Source organism: Podarcis melisellensis (assembly GCF_964234715.1).
Source record: "Podarcis melisellensis genome assembly, chromosome: 8".
Classification (NCBI taxonomy): domain Eukaryota; kingdom Metazoa; phylum Chordata; class Lepidosauria; order Squamata; family Lacertidae; genus Podarcis; species Podarcis melisellensis.
Genome location: NC_138540.1, coordinates 79,414,872 through 79,431,041, shown reverse-complemented (window position 1 = coordinate 79,431,041; position 16,170 = coordinate 79,414,872). Strand labels below are relative to the sequence as shown.

The window sequence follows — 16,170 nt, the reverse complement described above, 5'->3', positions numbered from 1 at the left end:
TGGCAGAATTAGAATGATCCCTGTATTGTATAAATATGAGGTTGTAGGGAGGTAAAAAGAAATTATATAAGAAATATGTAACTGTGGGGTATAAAGTAATGGATAGATAAAGTACAGTGAGATTAATTGGAAGTCAGTTTTAAATTTCTTCTCTATAAGTTTTATAATTGTGTTCTGTATCAGGTGTATATATGATGATAATTATATTAATCTTGTATCTTATAGTGTGGTGGTTTGTTTCATTTTTTGTTATTTTTTGTTTGACTGTATGTTTGTTTACTTGTATGTACATCTGTTTTCTCATAAATGTACTTATTTTAAATTAATAATGATTAAAAAAAAATGAAAATGAGAGGGGCCAAACAAACTCAAGCGGCTCAGAGAAATCACAAAACTATGACTATTGTAGCCCAATGGCTCCTGCTAAGGTCTGTACGCCAAGCTGCTTTTAGAGGCACATCTACATGTTCTATGTCATACTCTCCAGCATTCCTCTGATGTAAATTGGGACATCCATCTTTTGGTGCTGTGCTGTTTCAGGAACCCGCTGATTTGTGCGAGAGTGTGGCACTGCTGCAAATACCAGTACTCATTTTGGAAAGCCTAAGAAGGAAGATTTCTTTCTACTCACTTGCAACAGCTTGTCTAATAAGACAATAATGAAAAAGGCATTCCCTGGGTGTTACACAACAGCATTATGCAGTAAAGGACAAGCATTAAGCATGCATTCTGTTTTAATCTGTGACTTTTTGAAGGGGGGGGAAGCAGATAGTAAATGTGACCTCCTTAGAGTGACGCATTATGGGGAGGAGGGTGGCTCTAAAGGATTTAAGAAGGGAGGTGTGATTTACAGAAATTACATTGGATGCTGGCATCTAAAAGGAGAGAAGCCTTCAGGGAAGTGAAGAGGAAAGATGGGAGGGGCAGCTTGACAACTTGAAAGGCTAAGGCTGGTTTTGCCCAGGGCATCACAAAAGCACACTGTTGCTCAACCCAGCTCTGTGCCCTCGGAGTAACACAACCCTGTCCCTCCCAGTCCCAGCTGTATAAACTCCCCAGAGGACAGGTGGCTTCTGGCTCAGGTTCCCGAAAGCAGAGGCGATTCCACTTTGCGGCACCATGTCTCTCTTGGCTCTTTCCTTCCTCTTGGCTCTGTTGGCTACAGGTAAGTCACGGTCCGGCTTGATCTTTGCAGAGTGTCTCCCCTAGCGGTGAAGGGGTTACTACTGGCCCCTCAAAATTAAAGGGCCCCAGTTTCCTCCAAGTGTGAATTCTCTGGGTTGTAAGTTGACTATTGCAGGACTCCTGCACCGTTAAGAGTTCGGTAGCATGCAATTTGATCATGCAAGTTTCTGTTACAGCTGCAGGTGGGTTCCAGATTTCCATCTCCAGTTTCTCAAAATGTGTGCCTGCGCTGTACCTGCCTACCGAGTGCCTGGCCAGGGTTGCCTATTTTTGGACTGGCTTCCCCTTTAGTGATTAGAAGGTGTTGAATGTTAGTGGGGAGTGGGGAGCTTCGCCTGCTGATTTCATCTGTCGAACCTCCCCCTGAAGGCGTAGGAGCAAGCCAGAGTCGTTTCCCCCGGCCAGTTGGCAACTCTAGTTGAGAAAGGTTGTACTTTGACCCTGTCCTTTTGATACAGGCTTAGTGGGTGAAGGTAATAATCTTGAAGGATTGTGGGAATGGAACAGAATGGGCGATAGCAGTGGTAATTGTCTGCTGTGGCTCAACACAGTTAGTCATAAGGAAGCTGTCTAAGGCAGCTGTCTAGGAGTGTGGAAGAGTCCATGCTCTCAGTTCCATTTCAGTATGGGCATAATGACGCACAGAAAAGGAAAGGGTTGCCATCTTTTTAATCTGGCTTTCTGCCATGCCTTATAGAATCATCAGGGACCTTGTGGGTCATTTGTTCCAACCCCCTGCAATGCAGGAATCTCCACATGCAGTCCCCCATCCAATCTCAAACCCTACCGGACCCTGCTTAGCTTTGCAAATGTGCTAGCAAGGTGTAGTAACAGCCTGACATGCAGACATTGACTAAGTGAAGCTTATTTCCTGGCACGGAGCCAAACAAGTAGGAAAGACTTCGTTTGTTTAATTTATCAATGTCAGGCTAATGTTGAAAGGGACAGGAGCAGCATTGGTGGAAAATCTGGCAGCCCTCCCATGCTGGGGTGTTTTAAGGACAATTACGGTAATAGTTGTGAAACATTTTAAACACTCTGGTGCTGCAAAAAAAGAATTTAACCATTCTTGTTTTATTTAAGTTACATTGGGGTCCCATCTGCACTGTACATTCAAAGCAGTATCATGCCACATTAAACAGCCATTGCTTCGCCACAAAGAATCCTGGGAATTGTAGGAGTGACTCCTATTTCACTCACAGAAATACAGTACTCAGAGTAGTTTAACAATCAGTCCTTTTCTCCAGGAAGCTCTGGAAATTGTAGTTCTGTGAGGGGAATAGGGGTGTCCTGGCAACTCTTGGCACCTGTAACAAACTGCAGTTCCCAGGTTTCTTAGGTTTAGAGTTGTTCAGCATTTGTTTGCAAGAAACAATATCTCATTTCTAAGCAAATGGGGGGGGCACACCAACATTTTTAAAAATTGTGAAGATTCAAGAGAGAGGGTTGCCAACTAACCAGGGAGAATACACTGTGTCATGCTCCTGTGTCATGAACAGCTATCTCCTCAACAGAATCCAGCAGGTGCTTTTGAAGGCAAAGGGATAAGGCTTATCAGCTGCTATTGCCTGCAGACCAAGGAGCTATTAAAGGCACAGAAGGAGGGACTGGTAACTTTCCAACACTAGGGCCTTATTCATGTGTTCACCTTTAGCATATGGTGGGAGAAGTGTTGTAATGCAGGTTACCTTTGTGCATTGAACAGGGATGTTTGAAGGTGGATTTCCTGTATGCACGATGGATTGCACATTTATCAGGATGTGCAAAGGACCATTTATTTTGCTTTCATCCTGATTTACTTGCACAAAGCTTAAGCAATGCTTTGACCATGGCCACATTTATACCACACATTTAAAGCACTATGATGCTACTTTAAACAGTTGTGGATCCCCCAAAATAATTCAGGGAGTTGTAGCTTGTTAAGAGTATTGCAAGGGGACCCCTATTTCCTTCCCTGAGCTACAGGTCCCAGCTTTCCCTGTGGAGAAGGATTGATTGAATGTGGATATGTTGTGCTTGGCACAGGGGTCAGCAAACTTTTTCAGCAGGGAGCTGGTCCACTGTCCCTCAGACCTTGTGGGGGGCCGGGCTATATTTTGGAAAGAAAAAAAAAAGAACAAATTCCTCTGCCCCACAAATAACCCAGAGATGCATTTTAAATAAAAGGACACATTCTATTTGTGTAAAAACATGCTGATTCCTGGACCGTCCATGGGCCTGAGTTTGCCTACCCATGTGCTAGGGTGACAGAGCACCTTATTCCTCTTCGATTGCTTGGTTCTAAATTTCCTGCCATGTGTTTGAATATTTCCTGCAAAATACTGGCAGTCTGTAGGTGCCCAAAGATTCCCCTACCAGATCTTCCTGCTTTATGGGCAAATGTCAAGAGTGCTGTCAGCTGGGATGGAGGCATTTGGGGCATGGCTAGTGTGCAGGATCCCCCTTCTTCCTCCCTGCATCCTGGGAAGGAATCCACCTCAACATAGGAGTCAGACCATTGGCAGAGGCTCTCCAGGATTTCAGACAGGGTTCTCTATCAGCCCTGCCTGGAGATACCAGCGATTGAACTTGCAAGTGAGCCTTGAGGAAGGGCCATAGCTCAGTGACAATTGCTTGACCACTGAGCTATGGCCCTTCCTCAAGGCAACAGACCGACAAGGGCTTATGTATAGACATTTCAATCACATATCAGCTCAATTCACATAGAAGTCAGTGGTGGTGGTGCTGGCTCCACTATTTTTATGACATGGAGCATATGGTGACACCCTATCCTCTTTCTTACCTCTCTGTACATTTCCTGTTGTGTAAAGAGCAGACCTTCCCTTGCTTTCTACGTGCTCTTTTTCTAACCTCCATCCCGGTTCAGTTGCAGGGTAGAAGAATTTCTAAAACTAAGAACAGATAAGATCTGCTATACACATGCAGGTACAAAGATTGCCATGTTTCAGCCTCTGGCTTCATGGACTTTTCCATCGAAGCAAAACTTTTTGCTCCCAGCCTAAGTAACGCTGCACCTTATCAGAGTTTAGATGGGGAGCAGCATTAAGCTGTTGCAGCAAATGCAATGAAGACTCTCACGTGTGGCTGATGGTCAGGCATCTGAGAGGGTCCATGCCTCAGTAATGGGCCTCACTGGTGAGAGACCTCCTCTGTACTTCCTGCATCAAGGAGGGCCACATGGGTGGGTGTCAGAGGTGGTTTTAGGGTGTTACGACTTTTTGGGCCACACTGGGTGCTATAGGGAGTGCCACAACAATGCTGTAGAATGCGAGAGGCGGTGGGGTGTGCACATGCTGAATTTTAGCACCACACAGGTCACTGCTGAAATTTGAGAGCCTGTGAAGTCCTCCACAGTGTGTCTTTTGCTAAAGGAGCCTCCAAAATCTGGAGCCAACCTTACGGCTCCTTAAAGGCAACTGGATTTTGTGTGGCATAAACTTCTGTGGGTCCAATACTGTGGGTTGGGTCCTCCAGTCCTCTTACGAAAGAGGGCATAGATTCGCATAAAATTTGCGCAGGCTGCAAATCTGCGTCCTTTTATTCGGGTGTAGTGGAGGACACCAAAACCAAATCAGTGGCCTTACAGGTAACAAAGTGTCTGACAGGCAGAATGTAAACATTAGGAAGAACTTCCTGACAGTAAGAGCTGTTCGACAGTGGAATTTGCTGCCAAGGAGTGTGGTGGAGTCTCCTTCTTTGGAGGTCTTTAAGCAGAGGCTTGACAACCATATGTCAGGAGTGCTCTGATGGTGTTTCCTGCTTGGCAGGGGGTTGGACTCGATGGCCCTTGTGGTCTCTTCCAACTCTATGATTCTCTGATTCCCTGATTCTATGAAATGGGTGAAGCTTCCCACACAGTTTGTATTTCCGAACTAGAAAAGGCTGAACCTGTTGAATTTTGGCCTGCCACGCAGCTTCTAAAAGCACTAAGCCCCTTGCCATCCCTCAGTGCCAACCTGCATTTGCAGGTGTGAGAATAGGAGGAGCAGGAAACTTTGGGGGCAGTGCTACTTCTTGCAGGCCTGCTCTTTGCTCCTGTGTTGATATTAGAGCTGTGCAAGTTCTCCGGCCAAAGCTTGGATCCTGAATCAAATTGAGCTGATTCAGGTTGACCCAGAATTCAGTGGATTATCCTGGGTTTCGATCATCACCTTGTCATGGTGAGTGGGCTTGCACATTCCTATGACCCATGTGAGCGAAGCTGTCGGGAGTCTCATACTCCCAACAGGGTCACTCAAGGCAGGAAGGTCAAAAGGGTGGAACTAGACAAAGAATGATCCAAGAAGTCATCAATGGCAGAACAGGTGAAAGATAACAAGCGGTATGTTACAATGGCTGTGAAGGTGGATGAAGGTTACAGCAGATAAGAATCTACCGGTCCTTGTGACACCCATACCATCAGAATAGAGCCTTACTGCTGGGCTTGATGGGAGAGGAAATTGCAAAGGCAAATCAAAGATTATTTATGTGTGCAACAACTGTGTCAAGAACTTTATTAGCCCAAAATTGGAAATTATAGGAGTTACCAACGTTGGAGGAGTGGCAGACGAAGATGATGGATTATGCGGAACTGGAAAAAACTGATCCAAAACCTGGAAGAAACAAAATTCCAAAGAGATTGGAGTAAATTTATTGACTATATAAGTAATAACTGTAGAAGTTTGAAGACATTAAAGTAAAGGTAAAGGTACCCCTGCCCGTACGGGCCAGTCTTGACAGACTCTGGGGTTGTGCGCCCATCTCACTTAAGAGGCCAGGGGCCAGCGCTGTCCGGAGACACTTCCGGGTCACGTGGCCAGCGTGACAAAGCTGCATCTGGCGAGCCAGAGCTGCACACGGAAACGCCGTTTACCTTCCCGCTGGTAAGCGGTCCCTATTTATCTACTTGCACCCGGAGGTGCTTTCGAACTGCTAGGTTGGCAGACGCTGGGCCCGAGCAGCGGGAGCGCACCCCGCCGCAGGGATTCGAACCGCCGACCTTTCGATCGGCAAGTCCTAGGCACTGAGGCTTTAACCCACAGCGCCACCTGCAGGACTGAAATAAATCTTACGACGTGGATTTCTGGAAAGCACAGGAAACTGAGATCTAGATTGAAAAAGAAATCCTGCGGCTGGGAGAGAAGTCATTGCTCAGCAGAGCGGTGGAAAAGGAGTTGCATAGATGAATGTGGAAATTTATTGTTTGTTGTTTATAGTGGAAATTTAATAAAAATGTATTTGGAAAAAAAAGGAATAGAGCCTTACTGCAAAGACTGTGCGTTGGTCAGTGCACATTGATCTTCACACATAAAACAAATTCACGCACAGGCGTCTTCCAAAAACCCATCCCAGGTCAGAATGGGGCCAATCCCAAGCACCAGATCAGGCCCTGAATTAGATATGCAACCCAAGTTGATCTATACAAGGGCTAATACTGACCGAATACAGCTTCTTTTCATCTTCCGATGCTGCAAAGGAACAGCACTGTAAAAGACGAAGAGAAGGTTGCATGGGACCTTCTGCCATCGTGTCCTTTGAACTTTTCAATCCAGAATGAGTCGTCTAATCCTTGGTTCAGCCATGGGGGCTGGCGAGCCAGCCTGGTACAGGGCTTGGCCCAGTTCCTGAGCAGTGAAGGAATGGGTGTGTGCTTGCTTAATTAGTGTGATTAACCTCTCCGACAAGTCATCCATTCAGGCATATCCTATTTTTCAAAAAAGAATAAAAGGGAGGACACTTCTTTCTTCCGCCAAAGTTCACGATCCTTTAATAGCTGGATGAATGAGCAGAAATTCAGCACATAAAGCTTATCCTGGTGTGTGGAGCCGAGAGAGAGAGAGAGAAACTATTCTGTGGTGAGAAGGCTTGGTTTGGAATGTCAATTTCAGTTCTGGATACTGTGAAACAATGTGAAAGAGAATGCTTCTGAATATGTCAAAAGTGCATATTTCAAAGCCATCACATAATTGTGCCATATATATCTCCCATATGTATTTGATCTCAGATCCGTCTTTCCCATTGGTGTTAGTGGTTTGTTGCGCCAGGGCGCTGGCCTCTCAGGGTCGCTCCAGCGAGTGGAAGAGCTGCACGGCTTTGCCGGCAGCCTCTCCTTTCCCTGCATGCCTGCCAGCTGCACCCCGCCAACTATATGGCTGGCGGGTGTGCAGCTTCCTTCCCAAGCCTTCACAGGAGGAGAGCGATCCCCGCAGAGGCTTAGGAGGGAAGCTGCTTCTCTCCCAAGCCTCTGCATCTGCTAAAGACGGCCCTGCTCCTGGTCGTTGTCCTCCTTCTGCTTCCTACCAAAAGGCGGCATGCAGCCTTCCCGGGTGCCCAGACTCTGGAGAGCATGTCCACCAGCACATTTTCCTGCTTGATAACCACCACAGCCAGGGATAAGGGTGGTGGGGGAGGCAGAGGACATTTTCTACCGCCCTCTCCCTTGTTTTGGAGTTGCCAGGGGGGGCGCGGCGGAGGGATCTTCGCACCACGGCGCTGGATATGCTTAAGACGACCCTGTTTGATCTAATATAATATCTCCTATATATTTTGGATCTAAGAAAGGAAAGGCTTTGGGATTTGCGAGGGTGTGATTTTCAGACAAACTTGAGCCCTCCTTGAGTTTCACTTCTGGTTTATGGTTTTTGGTTCAGGGGGAAGTTGGCATGTGACTGAATGGTTCTGCTGTCAGCCTCAGCCCTAATGGCTGCACTTTCCCCTCTCCGTTCTTCCACAGGTGATGCTATTTACTGCTTCAACTGCACCAGCACTGAAGGTTACAACTGCAGTACAACCCCACAAAAATGCACTGACACAGTCAACAGCTGCATCACCATTGCCCGGGATGAAGACACAGGTAGGGTGGTTGTGAGTTTGCGCCTTAACCTTTCTTTGCTGCCAGGCTTCTGACAGCTACAAACCATTAAAGTTTACATCTAGTCCCCCTGTTGTTTTTAGCATCCAGATGGACTGTTTTTAAAATGTATCATGATCCTCACCCCAATTTCTCGAGTGGTGAGAAGTCCCAGTATTTATTGTCTAAAGTTAAACATTCTGAGATTCTGCTCTGCTCCAGCAGTGTACCATTACCGACAATGTGCAGGGTCTTTAGGAACATCTGTGGGGCTTTGAAGCAGGTGTGAAGAAATTTAGGCCCTCCAGATGCTGCTGAACTACAATCCCCACCACCCCTGGTCATTGGCCATACTTGCTGGGGCTGATGGGAGTTGTGGTTCAGAACCATCTGGAGGTCCAAAGAGTCCTGACCCACCTTTTAAAGAAAGTTTTGGGTTGCATCCAGCTAAATTCTACTCAAAACACACCTACTGAAATTAACGGATCTGATTAAGCCATGTCCATTGATTTCAACGGCTCTACTTTGAGTAGGACTAGCATTGACTACCACATGCAACTATTTCCCCATGTCCAGTTGTTACAGTAAGGGGCCAAACCCTTCTCTACCTCAGAGAAGCAGATGCACAGATAAGGGGATGGCTTCTCGGTCTAAAAGACTTTCCCATTCTTAGGGTCCCAGGACATAGAGAACCCAACTTATGAAAAGAAATGCAACTCGGATGATCGCCTCTGCAACAAGTTCTATGGGCTGGTGGCGGGGGATTTTCGCATGCGCTGGAACTCCAGTTGCTGCCGGGCTGACCGCTGTAATGTCAACAAAGTAATTGGTAAGGAACTGGGGTTGTCTCGTGTAAAAGGAACTGGTCAGGACTTCCGTGTGGGGCTGGTTTAATCAGTATGCTTACTAAACCTTGGAGCAGAGTTCTAGTACAGTTGGAAAGCCTTCTAGGCTATGAATATCTTGAGTCCTTTTGTGTAGAATGTGGTCATGCTCAGGGTCCAGATGTAGGCGCACACCCTTGGAAAGAAAACCACAAGGAAGTTCTCTAAAACCATTCCAAGGATGTTTGTCCCACCTCAAAAAGGATATTGGATGAGGTTAAGAAAAGGTAAATGATAAAGAGGATGGAATGACTCCTCTGGGAAGAACGGTTGCAGCATTTGGGACTTTTCCATTTACAAATAGCATGGAGAAAGTTGATGGAGAAAAGATTTTATCTCTCTCACAGTCGGAGGCAGCAATACTTCTGAGTACCAGTTGCTGGAAACCACAGGAGAAGAGAGTGCTCTTGTGCTCCAATCCATAGCTTGGCCACTGTGAGAACAGGACTCGATGGGTCACTGGCCCAATCCAAGAGACTCCTCTTATGTTCTTATGTTAACTGTAGAGATGTTGACCAAAATGGTGAAAACACGGGCAAGGCAAAGGTCCCTTCCAATTGCTTTTCATTAAATAGTTATTTTAAAAAAAAATTGAGGAAAATATGAAAGTATTTGCAATGCAGTATATACGTGTCCAAATCTGAAAGCCATGTGGATTGTGGACAGAACTAGGCATAATCTGGAATTCACTGGCTTTGAAGAGTTACTGGGCAAGAACACAGTTTTACATATTAAGACTGACAACATACTGACTGTGGTAACACTAATGCATGTACTGTCTTACGCTTTCTCTGCCCCTTTTCATGAAGTGTGGCCAATATATATGTAAGGTAAAGGGACCCCTGACCATTAGGTCCAGTCATGGCCGACTCTGGGGTTGTGGCGCTCATCTTGCTTTATTGGCTGAGGGAGCTGGCGTACAGCTTCCGGGTCATGTGGCCAGCATGACTAAGCCGCTTCTGACGAACCAGAGCAGCGCATGGAAATGCCATTTACCTTCCCGCCGGAACGGTACCTATTTATCTACTTGCACTTAGACGTGCTTTTGAACTGCTAGGTTAGCAGGAGCTGGGACCAAGCAATGGGAGCTCACCCCATTGTGGGGATTCGAACCACTGACCTTCTGATTGACAAGTCCTAGGCTCTGTGGTTTAACCCACAGCACCACTATATGTAGAACCTAATTAAACCTAACGTTTCTGTGCGTGGAGAAGGGTGCCATGAACTCCATCCTTCTTCAACCTGGCACCCTCCAGATGTTTTGGACCACAACTCCCATCGGCTGTATGAGCCTTAGGCAGCGCAACTGATGGGAATTGTATTCCAAAACATCCTGAGCTTGAGGAAGGCTTCCCTCTACTCTATCATATGTAAGGAAACTAGATTTTAGAGATGTTGAACATGGCAGGAGATCACATTCCTTTTCTCTCCTCCATCCACAGTACAAAAAGCTTCACAGCAGCCTAACGGCGTTCGTTGCAATTCTTGCTTTGTCTTTGGCTCTGATATTTGTCTGAACAACACGGAGCTGGCCTGCACTGGGACTCTGACACAGTGCATGCACTTTGCCACCACTGCCAAAAACGGTAAGTGGAGAAGTAATACTGGAGGGGTAATCAGTATTGGGCTAGATCGGGGTAGCCAATGCAATGGCCTCCAATTGTCAGTAGTCTACAACTTCCATAATCTCTGACTGATGGCAAGGGCTATTGGGAGTTGGAGTGCAGCCTTCAGAGGGCACCCTATTGGCTACCCCAGTATCCCATGGTTAGATGACGACAGAAATGTTCGCTCCACCCTAATTGTAGAGTAATTGGTTGGCAGGGTGACACAAGGCAGGGCAGTGTTGCTTACCTGGCTTCCCAATGCTGAGTGTTGCTGCTGGTTCCTGAGAGGGAGCTCAACATAGGGTAAGTGTGTTGCTGCTGTCACTGTATCCGCACTGCGCTGAGCTCCTTGTGCCTCACATGAAGTTGCCCATCAACAAAATTAGCACCAGGACAGCAGACTGAGTGGAACCTAGAGGTCACCTGGGGACAGTTTACCCCACAACAGTGATATTGTATTTCTATTTCAGTTTGAGGCTGCGTACACACTTAGCTGTTTGTATTGCAAAAATACAGTTTTTCTCAGTACAGGGTCATTCATGCTCATCCCCAAAATGCTGCTTTCAGTCTAGGTTGAGTGTAGATCCTGCTCTCCATGCAGGTGGGTGTGGTTACTTGGTATGTGTTCGAAAACTCTCCCCTTGCAATCTTTGCATACTCCCGCCCACAGTGCCATTGGGCAGGTGTGGATACCCCTCCAATTTGCTGGGACCGCCTACGTCAGTTTTCAAACATACACGTCGTGGGGCAACAGAGTCAATTGCAGCAAGCTTTCATTTTTGGAATTAAGCCAGTTTCTCAGGAAGCTCTTCAGGAGCAAGCAATATGCAACAACTCTAGATTGTGTTGACCAGGTTGGGGGGGGGGAGAGCGAGAACTTGCTCCCCATTGATTCTAGAACAAAATGTTGCACGTACATAGCCATAGGAATGATTTCTAAATAGGCATTATTTATAAATTAGCACATGGAAGTTCTATACAAATCTGCACCCTCCTTTTTGCTCGGGCAATTTCGCGACTCTCCTTTTCTGTCCTTTGTTACAGAGGAATCCAAGCACCAACAGGTCGCCTTCACAGGATGCGCCACCAAGACCATGTGTGAAATGGGAGCCGAAGTGCTGTTTGTTGCTGGCCGCAATGTCAAAGTCAAGGTCAACCTGTGCAGCAGTGCACCAGGAGTCCCCTCCCAATATAGTCTGGCCCTGTCTGTCCTGGCAGGGTTACTCTTTCTTGCCCGTTGGTCTTGATTCTTTTTATATCTTCCCTCCCACAACTTTCTTCTGTTGGTCCTCTCCTGCTTTTTCTTCCTCTCTTGTAAGTTTTCCTTCAGTTCTCCACCCCAGACATCCATTCCAGCCAGGAACGGGAGAGGAATTTAATCCATTTTGCATTTAGAGGTGATCCTACTTGATTTGCACATTCCAAAACAATAAGCACACCAAAACACAGCCATTCTGTGAGCTTTTGCACTTCTCTGAATTTTGCAGTGAAGTTCTCTAGTCCAGTAATGTGTGCTGAGATGCATGCGCTCAGGTAAAATGTGCATAAAATGCACCTATTCGTAAAAACATCAGTCAAAATGCATCACGTAAGGGAAAATTGCTTTGCAAAAATGTGTACATTATGCAGAATTGCAGACAAACGGAGGTCTATTTGGATGAAATTTGCAATAAAGTGTAGCTGAATTTTCACAAGGCCTTTTTAAAAACAACAACAATGAACTGATGTGAAGAACTGAACTTAAGGCTGGAAAAATGAGAAATGAAGAGAAACTGAAACCGACATATTTGCTCACCCCTACTTATATCTCCCCTCTCGGAATATTTCTGCATGTTGCCCTACATCTTTCACTGATGCTATGGACTGAGTACGGTCAGAAAGCTCTTCACAGCCCCACAACGTCTGCCAATGTTGACTTCAACCTAAGCCCACCACAACTTGAAGGAAGGAGCTTTGTATTGTGTCCAGGCCTTCTCCACTTATCCCCTGTATGTAGGGTGTATTGCTAATGACTATTGGGGGGGGGGAAAGACCTTAGTCCTACGGAAGGTCAACAAACTCATTTCATATATCAGAGCCATCACCAGTGTGATGAACAGAGCATAGGACATGGACCAAGGTTACCCATAGGCACCTGACTGGCCACTGTGAGAAAAGGACACTGGAGTAGATGACCCCTTGTCCTGACCCAGCAGGGGCTTTTCTTATGAGACCTGGGTTCAAATCCCTGCACAGCCATGGAACTCACAATGTGACTTTGGGCCAGTCACTTGCTCTCAGGGTTGCTATACCAATAACATGAAGAGGAAAAGGGCCTCTTGAGAAACCTTTGGAGGAAGGGTAGAATCTCTGGTTGGTTCAGTTAGGTATAGGCTTTGGATTTAATGGAAATGCGTATCATTTGACTCACCACATTTTAAAGTCAGTCAATTCTACTGTGTTTGGGGACCCTGCTGCTCATTTTACTGCATGAGGCCCTGGGCTTCTTCCCCAAATGTCTTGCCCTGATGGCATCACTGGGTGGGGCAAATAATGAAAATCAATATGTGCAGCCAACGAAGTGCAAAGCTATAAAAGTGGGTTAGATTCCACTTAGTACTAGATTCCCATGAGAAAAGTGGTGCATGCTCTGTGCCCCTCCTTCCCCCAGACAAAATGTTAGTAACAAGGAAATAAAAGAAATTGGCCAATCAGGTGGAAATATATATATATATATATATATATATATATATATATATATATATCAGGCACACTTTTTGCATCTGTTTGCTTCTTTTTCATTAACTCAGCTATCGGCAGAATATACACAAATATATATATATTTGCATTTTTTAAAAAAAGCAATGACTAAAAAAAGGGATGGCTATACAGAAGGTAGATTTATTGCAGCACAAGGGTGTGATATGCAGGAATGAAGGAACAGAATCCATATAACCCTCTTGCTACTGACAGCCCATCATTTGCTTAAAAATCACACTCAGTACTGCAGAAATGCTGTCCTTCTCTTCTCTGTGTATGTCAAAGTTACATGTGTGTTAACTTTCAATTTTTTTAAGCAATAAAAGAAATACCAGCCAGATTCTGTTCTCTCAAAAATCTGTCAAATGTGCATTTTATGTATATGGTGGGGCACTGATCAGGGATGAGGAACCTATGACCCACCAGGTGTTGTTGGGTAATACCTCATATTTGCCATACCAGGAGTGCCACCGATTCCTTACACCTGGTATTACACTGAGTGAAATCAGTCTGTAGGAAAGGAAAACCACCACTCACTAGAATGGCTTCTCAGCCTGTCATATGGTAAATTTATTGGCCTAAGTTAATCTGTTTTGAAAGGCTGTGCATCTACTGGAAACATAGCAAACAATTTCCACCCCATAAGCCTCTCAAAACTGCAGAGCCAGTGTGTATTTCCTGATACACCAGCCTCCCAAAAGCATTGCAGAATACAAATAAAACAAGAAAGCTCACATTCTGTGAGACAGTTTAATTCTGCACCAGTTGGAAGTTAATGCACCCCCCCCCCACTTTGGATGAACGGTGTGTTAATTGGTTGTTGTGCTCTACAGAATCTCTTTTGACATTGCCATTGTATGGAAGGGTAGTTTCAATGTACAATTCCACAGCCTTCTCTGTTGTCCATTCAGACAAGCAAGAGTCATTCTGAGAGGTTAAGGACCCCATGACAGTTAAGTCCAGTCAAAGGCGACTATGGGGTTGTGGTGCTCATCTCACTTTCAGGCCGAGGGAGCTGGTGTTAGTATAAGGGCATATTCCAGCCAGGCCATAACATTCAAGTTGGAGGTGAACCAAGGCCATTGAGGGGTGTGGCTAGGGAAAGGTCTAGGGAGAATCCCAAGGGCCAGGCAAAGAGGCCCAACGGGCTGCATTTGGTCCCTGGGCCTGAGGCTCCTCTTGTGCAGTGATCTGGAAGCCTGTGGTCCTCCAGATGTTGTTGAACTCCAACTCCCAGCAGCCCCAGCCAGCATGGCCGGTTGTGAGGGATGATGGGAATTGTGCCACCCATGATGATGTTGGAACCACAGGTTGGCCACTGCTCCACCCGTTCTTACAGATCTGAATATATCATTCTGCTTTTCTGGGAATGGACTAAGGGCTGTTCCCTATTTCCTTTGGAGCTGCTGCTTCCCCGCCTCTCCTGTGGGGCAGCCATGATTGCCCAGTGTGGTGTAGTGGTTAAGAGCGGTAGACTCTTAATCTGGTGAACCGGGTTCGTGTCTCTGCTCCTCCACATGCAGCTGCTGGGTGACCTTGGGCCAGTCACACTTCTTTGAAGTCTCTCAGCCCCACTCACCTCACAGAGTGTTTATTGTGGGGGAGAAAGGGAAAGGAGACTGTTAGCCGCTTTGAGACTCCTTCAGGGGAGTGAGAGGCAGGATATCAAGTCCAAAGCCTTCTTCTTCTTCTCTTCTTCTTCTCTGTTCACCTGCTGGAATGTGACATTTGGCTGACATTTGCGAAAACCGATTGCTGCCTATGTCATAATTAATAAAGTTCTTGGAGGGAAGCCATTTCCTGTCTGCTCCATTGGATTGGCTGGATTTTCTACAATGAAGCAGCAAATGGCCAACATTCTCTTGCATGGTGTTTCTTTGAGCTGTGGAGAAGGTGAGGCTGTTGTGGGGAAGGGTCAAAGCCAGGTGAAGCAACATAGAAATTTAAACAATTAACAGTGTGAAATTCAGAAAATTCATAACCGAAAAATTACACAGGAGTAAGGTGGGCCCTGAAAATACACCTCACAGGTGTCAAAGACACATTGAGACACCTCATGGGTCTCAAAGGCATAGAGAAGATCATTGCCAGCATTTGCCCAAAGCTGTACAGCAGAACCTTGGCTCCTGAATGCCTAGGGAGCTGAATGTTCCAGCTCCCGAACGATCAAAAACTGGAAGTGATTGTTCCGGTTTTGGGCCGTTCTTTGGAAGCTGAATGTCCGGTGTGGCTTCCGCAGCTCCCCATTGGCTTCAGGAAGCTCTGCGGCCAATTGGAAGCCACGCCTTGGTTCCTGAACCGTTTCAGGAATCAAATGGACTCCCAGAATGGATTAAGTTCAGGAACCAAGGTTCCACTGTATAGTGATTGATTTGTAAGCCTTAAAAAAATCTTTAAAGATTTATGAACTGCCACCCCTAAGTGGTGTACAAATATAATTATAGCTAAAACAAAGCTGTGGGTGAGAGGGACAAGAAGCCGAGGCAACTACAGCTAAACATCCCACCACCCAGCTGGATGTAAGACAAACCAGCGGCCATCTTGAAGTAAGAACAGCAACAGCAGAGCTCTTTTCAGTAGGAGCCATTTTCTCTTCCCAGAGGGTCCTTTGCCATATTATGTCATGCTTCCTAGGTGAAAGGTACACCATTTTTTTCTGCAGAACCCCCCCTCAGCATGATGCTATGCCATGTGACATGGCAATTCCAATGGGCATGGCAGTTGTTATTATTATTTGTTGAATTTATATACGACCCTATACCCGATTGGACACATCAGATACCTCCGACAATTCCCCCTCCCCCCCACTTAAATTTATTACCTTACAAAAATTATACTCCACTTGATTTTAATAGAAACGCAAAGTGGTTTACAAAGAGTATAAAACAACGAATTTATCAGAAATTGCCCCCGCCTTCAATGTGTG

General features: G+C 45.9%; 1 protein-coding gene across 1 annotated transcript; it reads left to right on the top strand.

Annotated features, from left to right (window-relative positions):
* Nucleotides 1-785: 785 nt before the first annotated feature.
* LOC309376159 (protein RoBo-1-like) lies at nucleotides 786-13,173 on the top strand. Its single transcript, XM_081922386.1, has 5 exons — nucleotides 786-1,165; nucleotides 7,898-8,017; nucleotides 8,688-8,843; nucleotides 10,341-10,484; nucleotides 11,550-13,173. Exons 1-5 carry the CDS (start codon nucleotides 1,120-1,122, stop codon nucleotides 11,750-11,752), a joined length of 669 nt encoding a protein of 222 aa, XP_081778512.1. The 5' UTR covers nucleotides 786-1,119; the 3' UTR covers nucleotides 11,753-13,173.
* The last annotated feature ends 2,997 nt before the right edge of the window (nucleotides 13,174-16,170 follow it).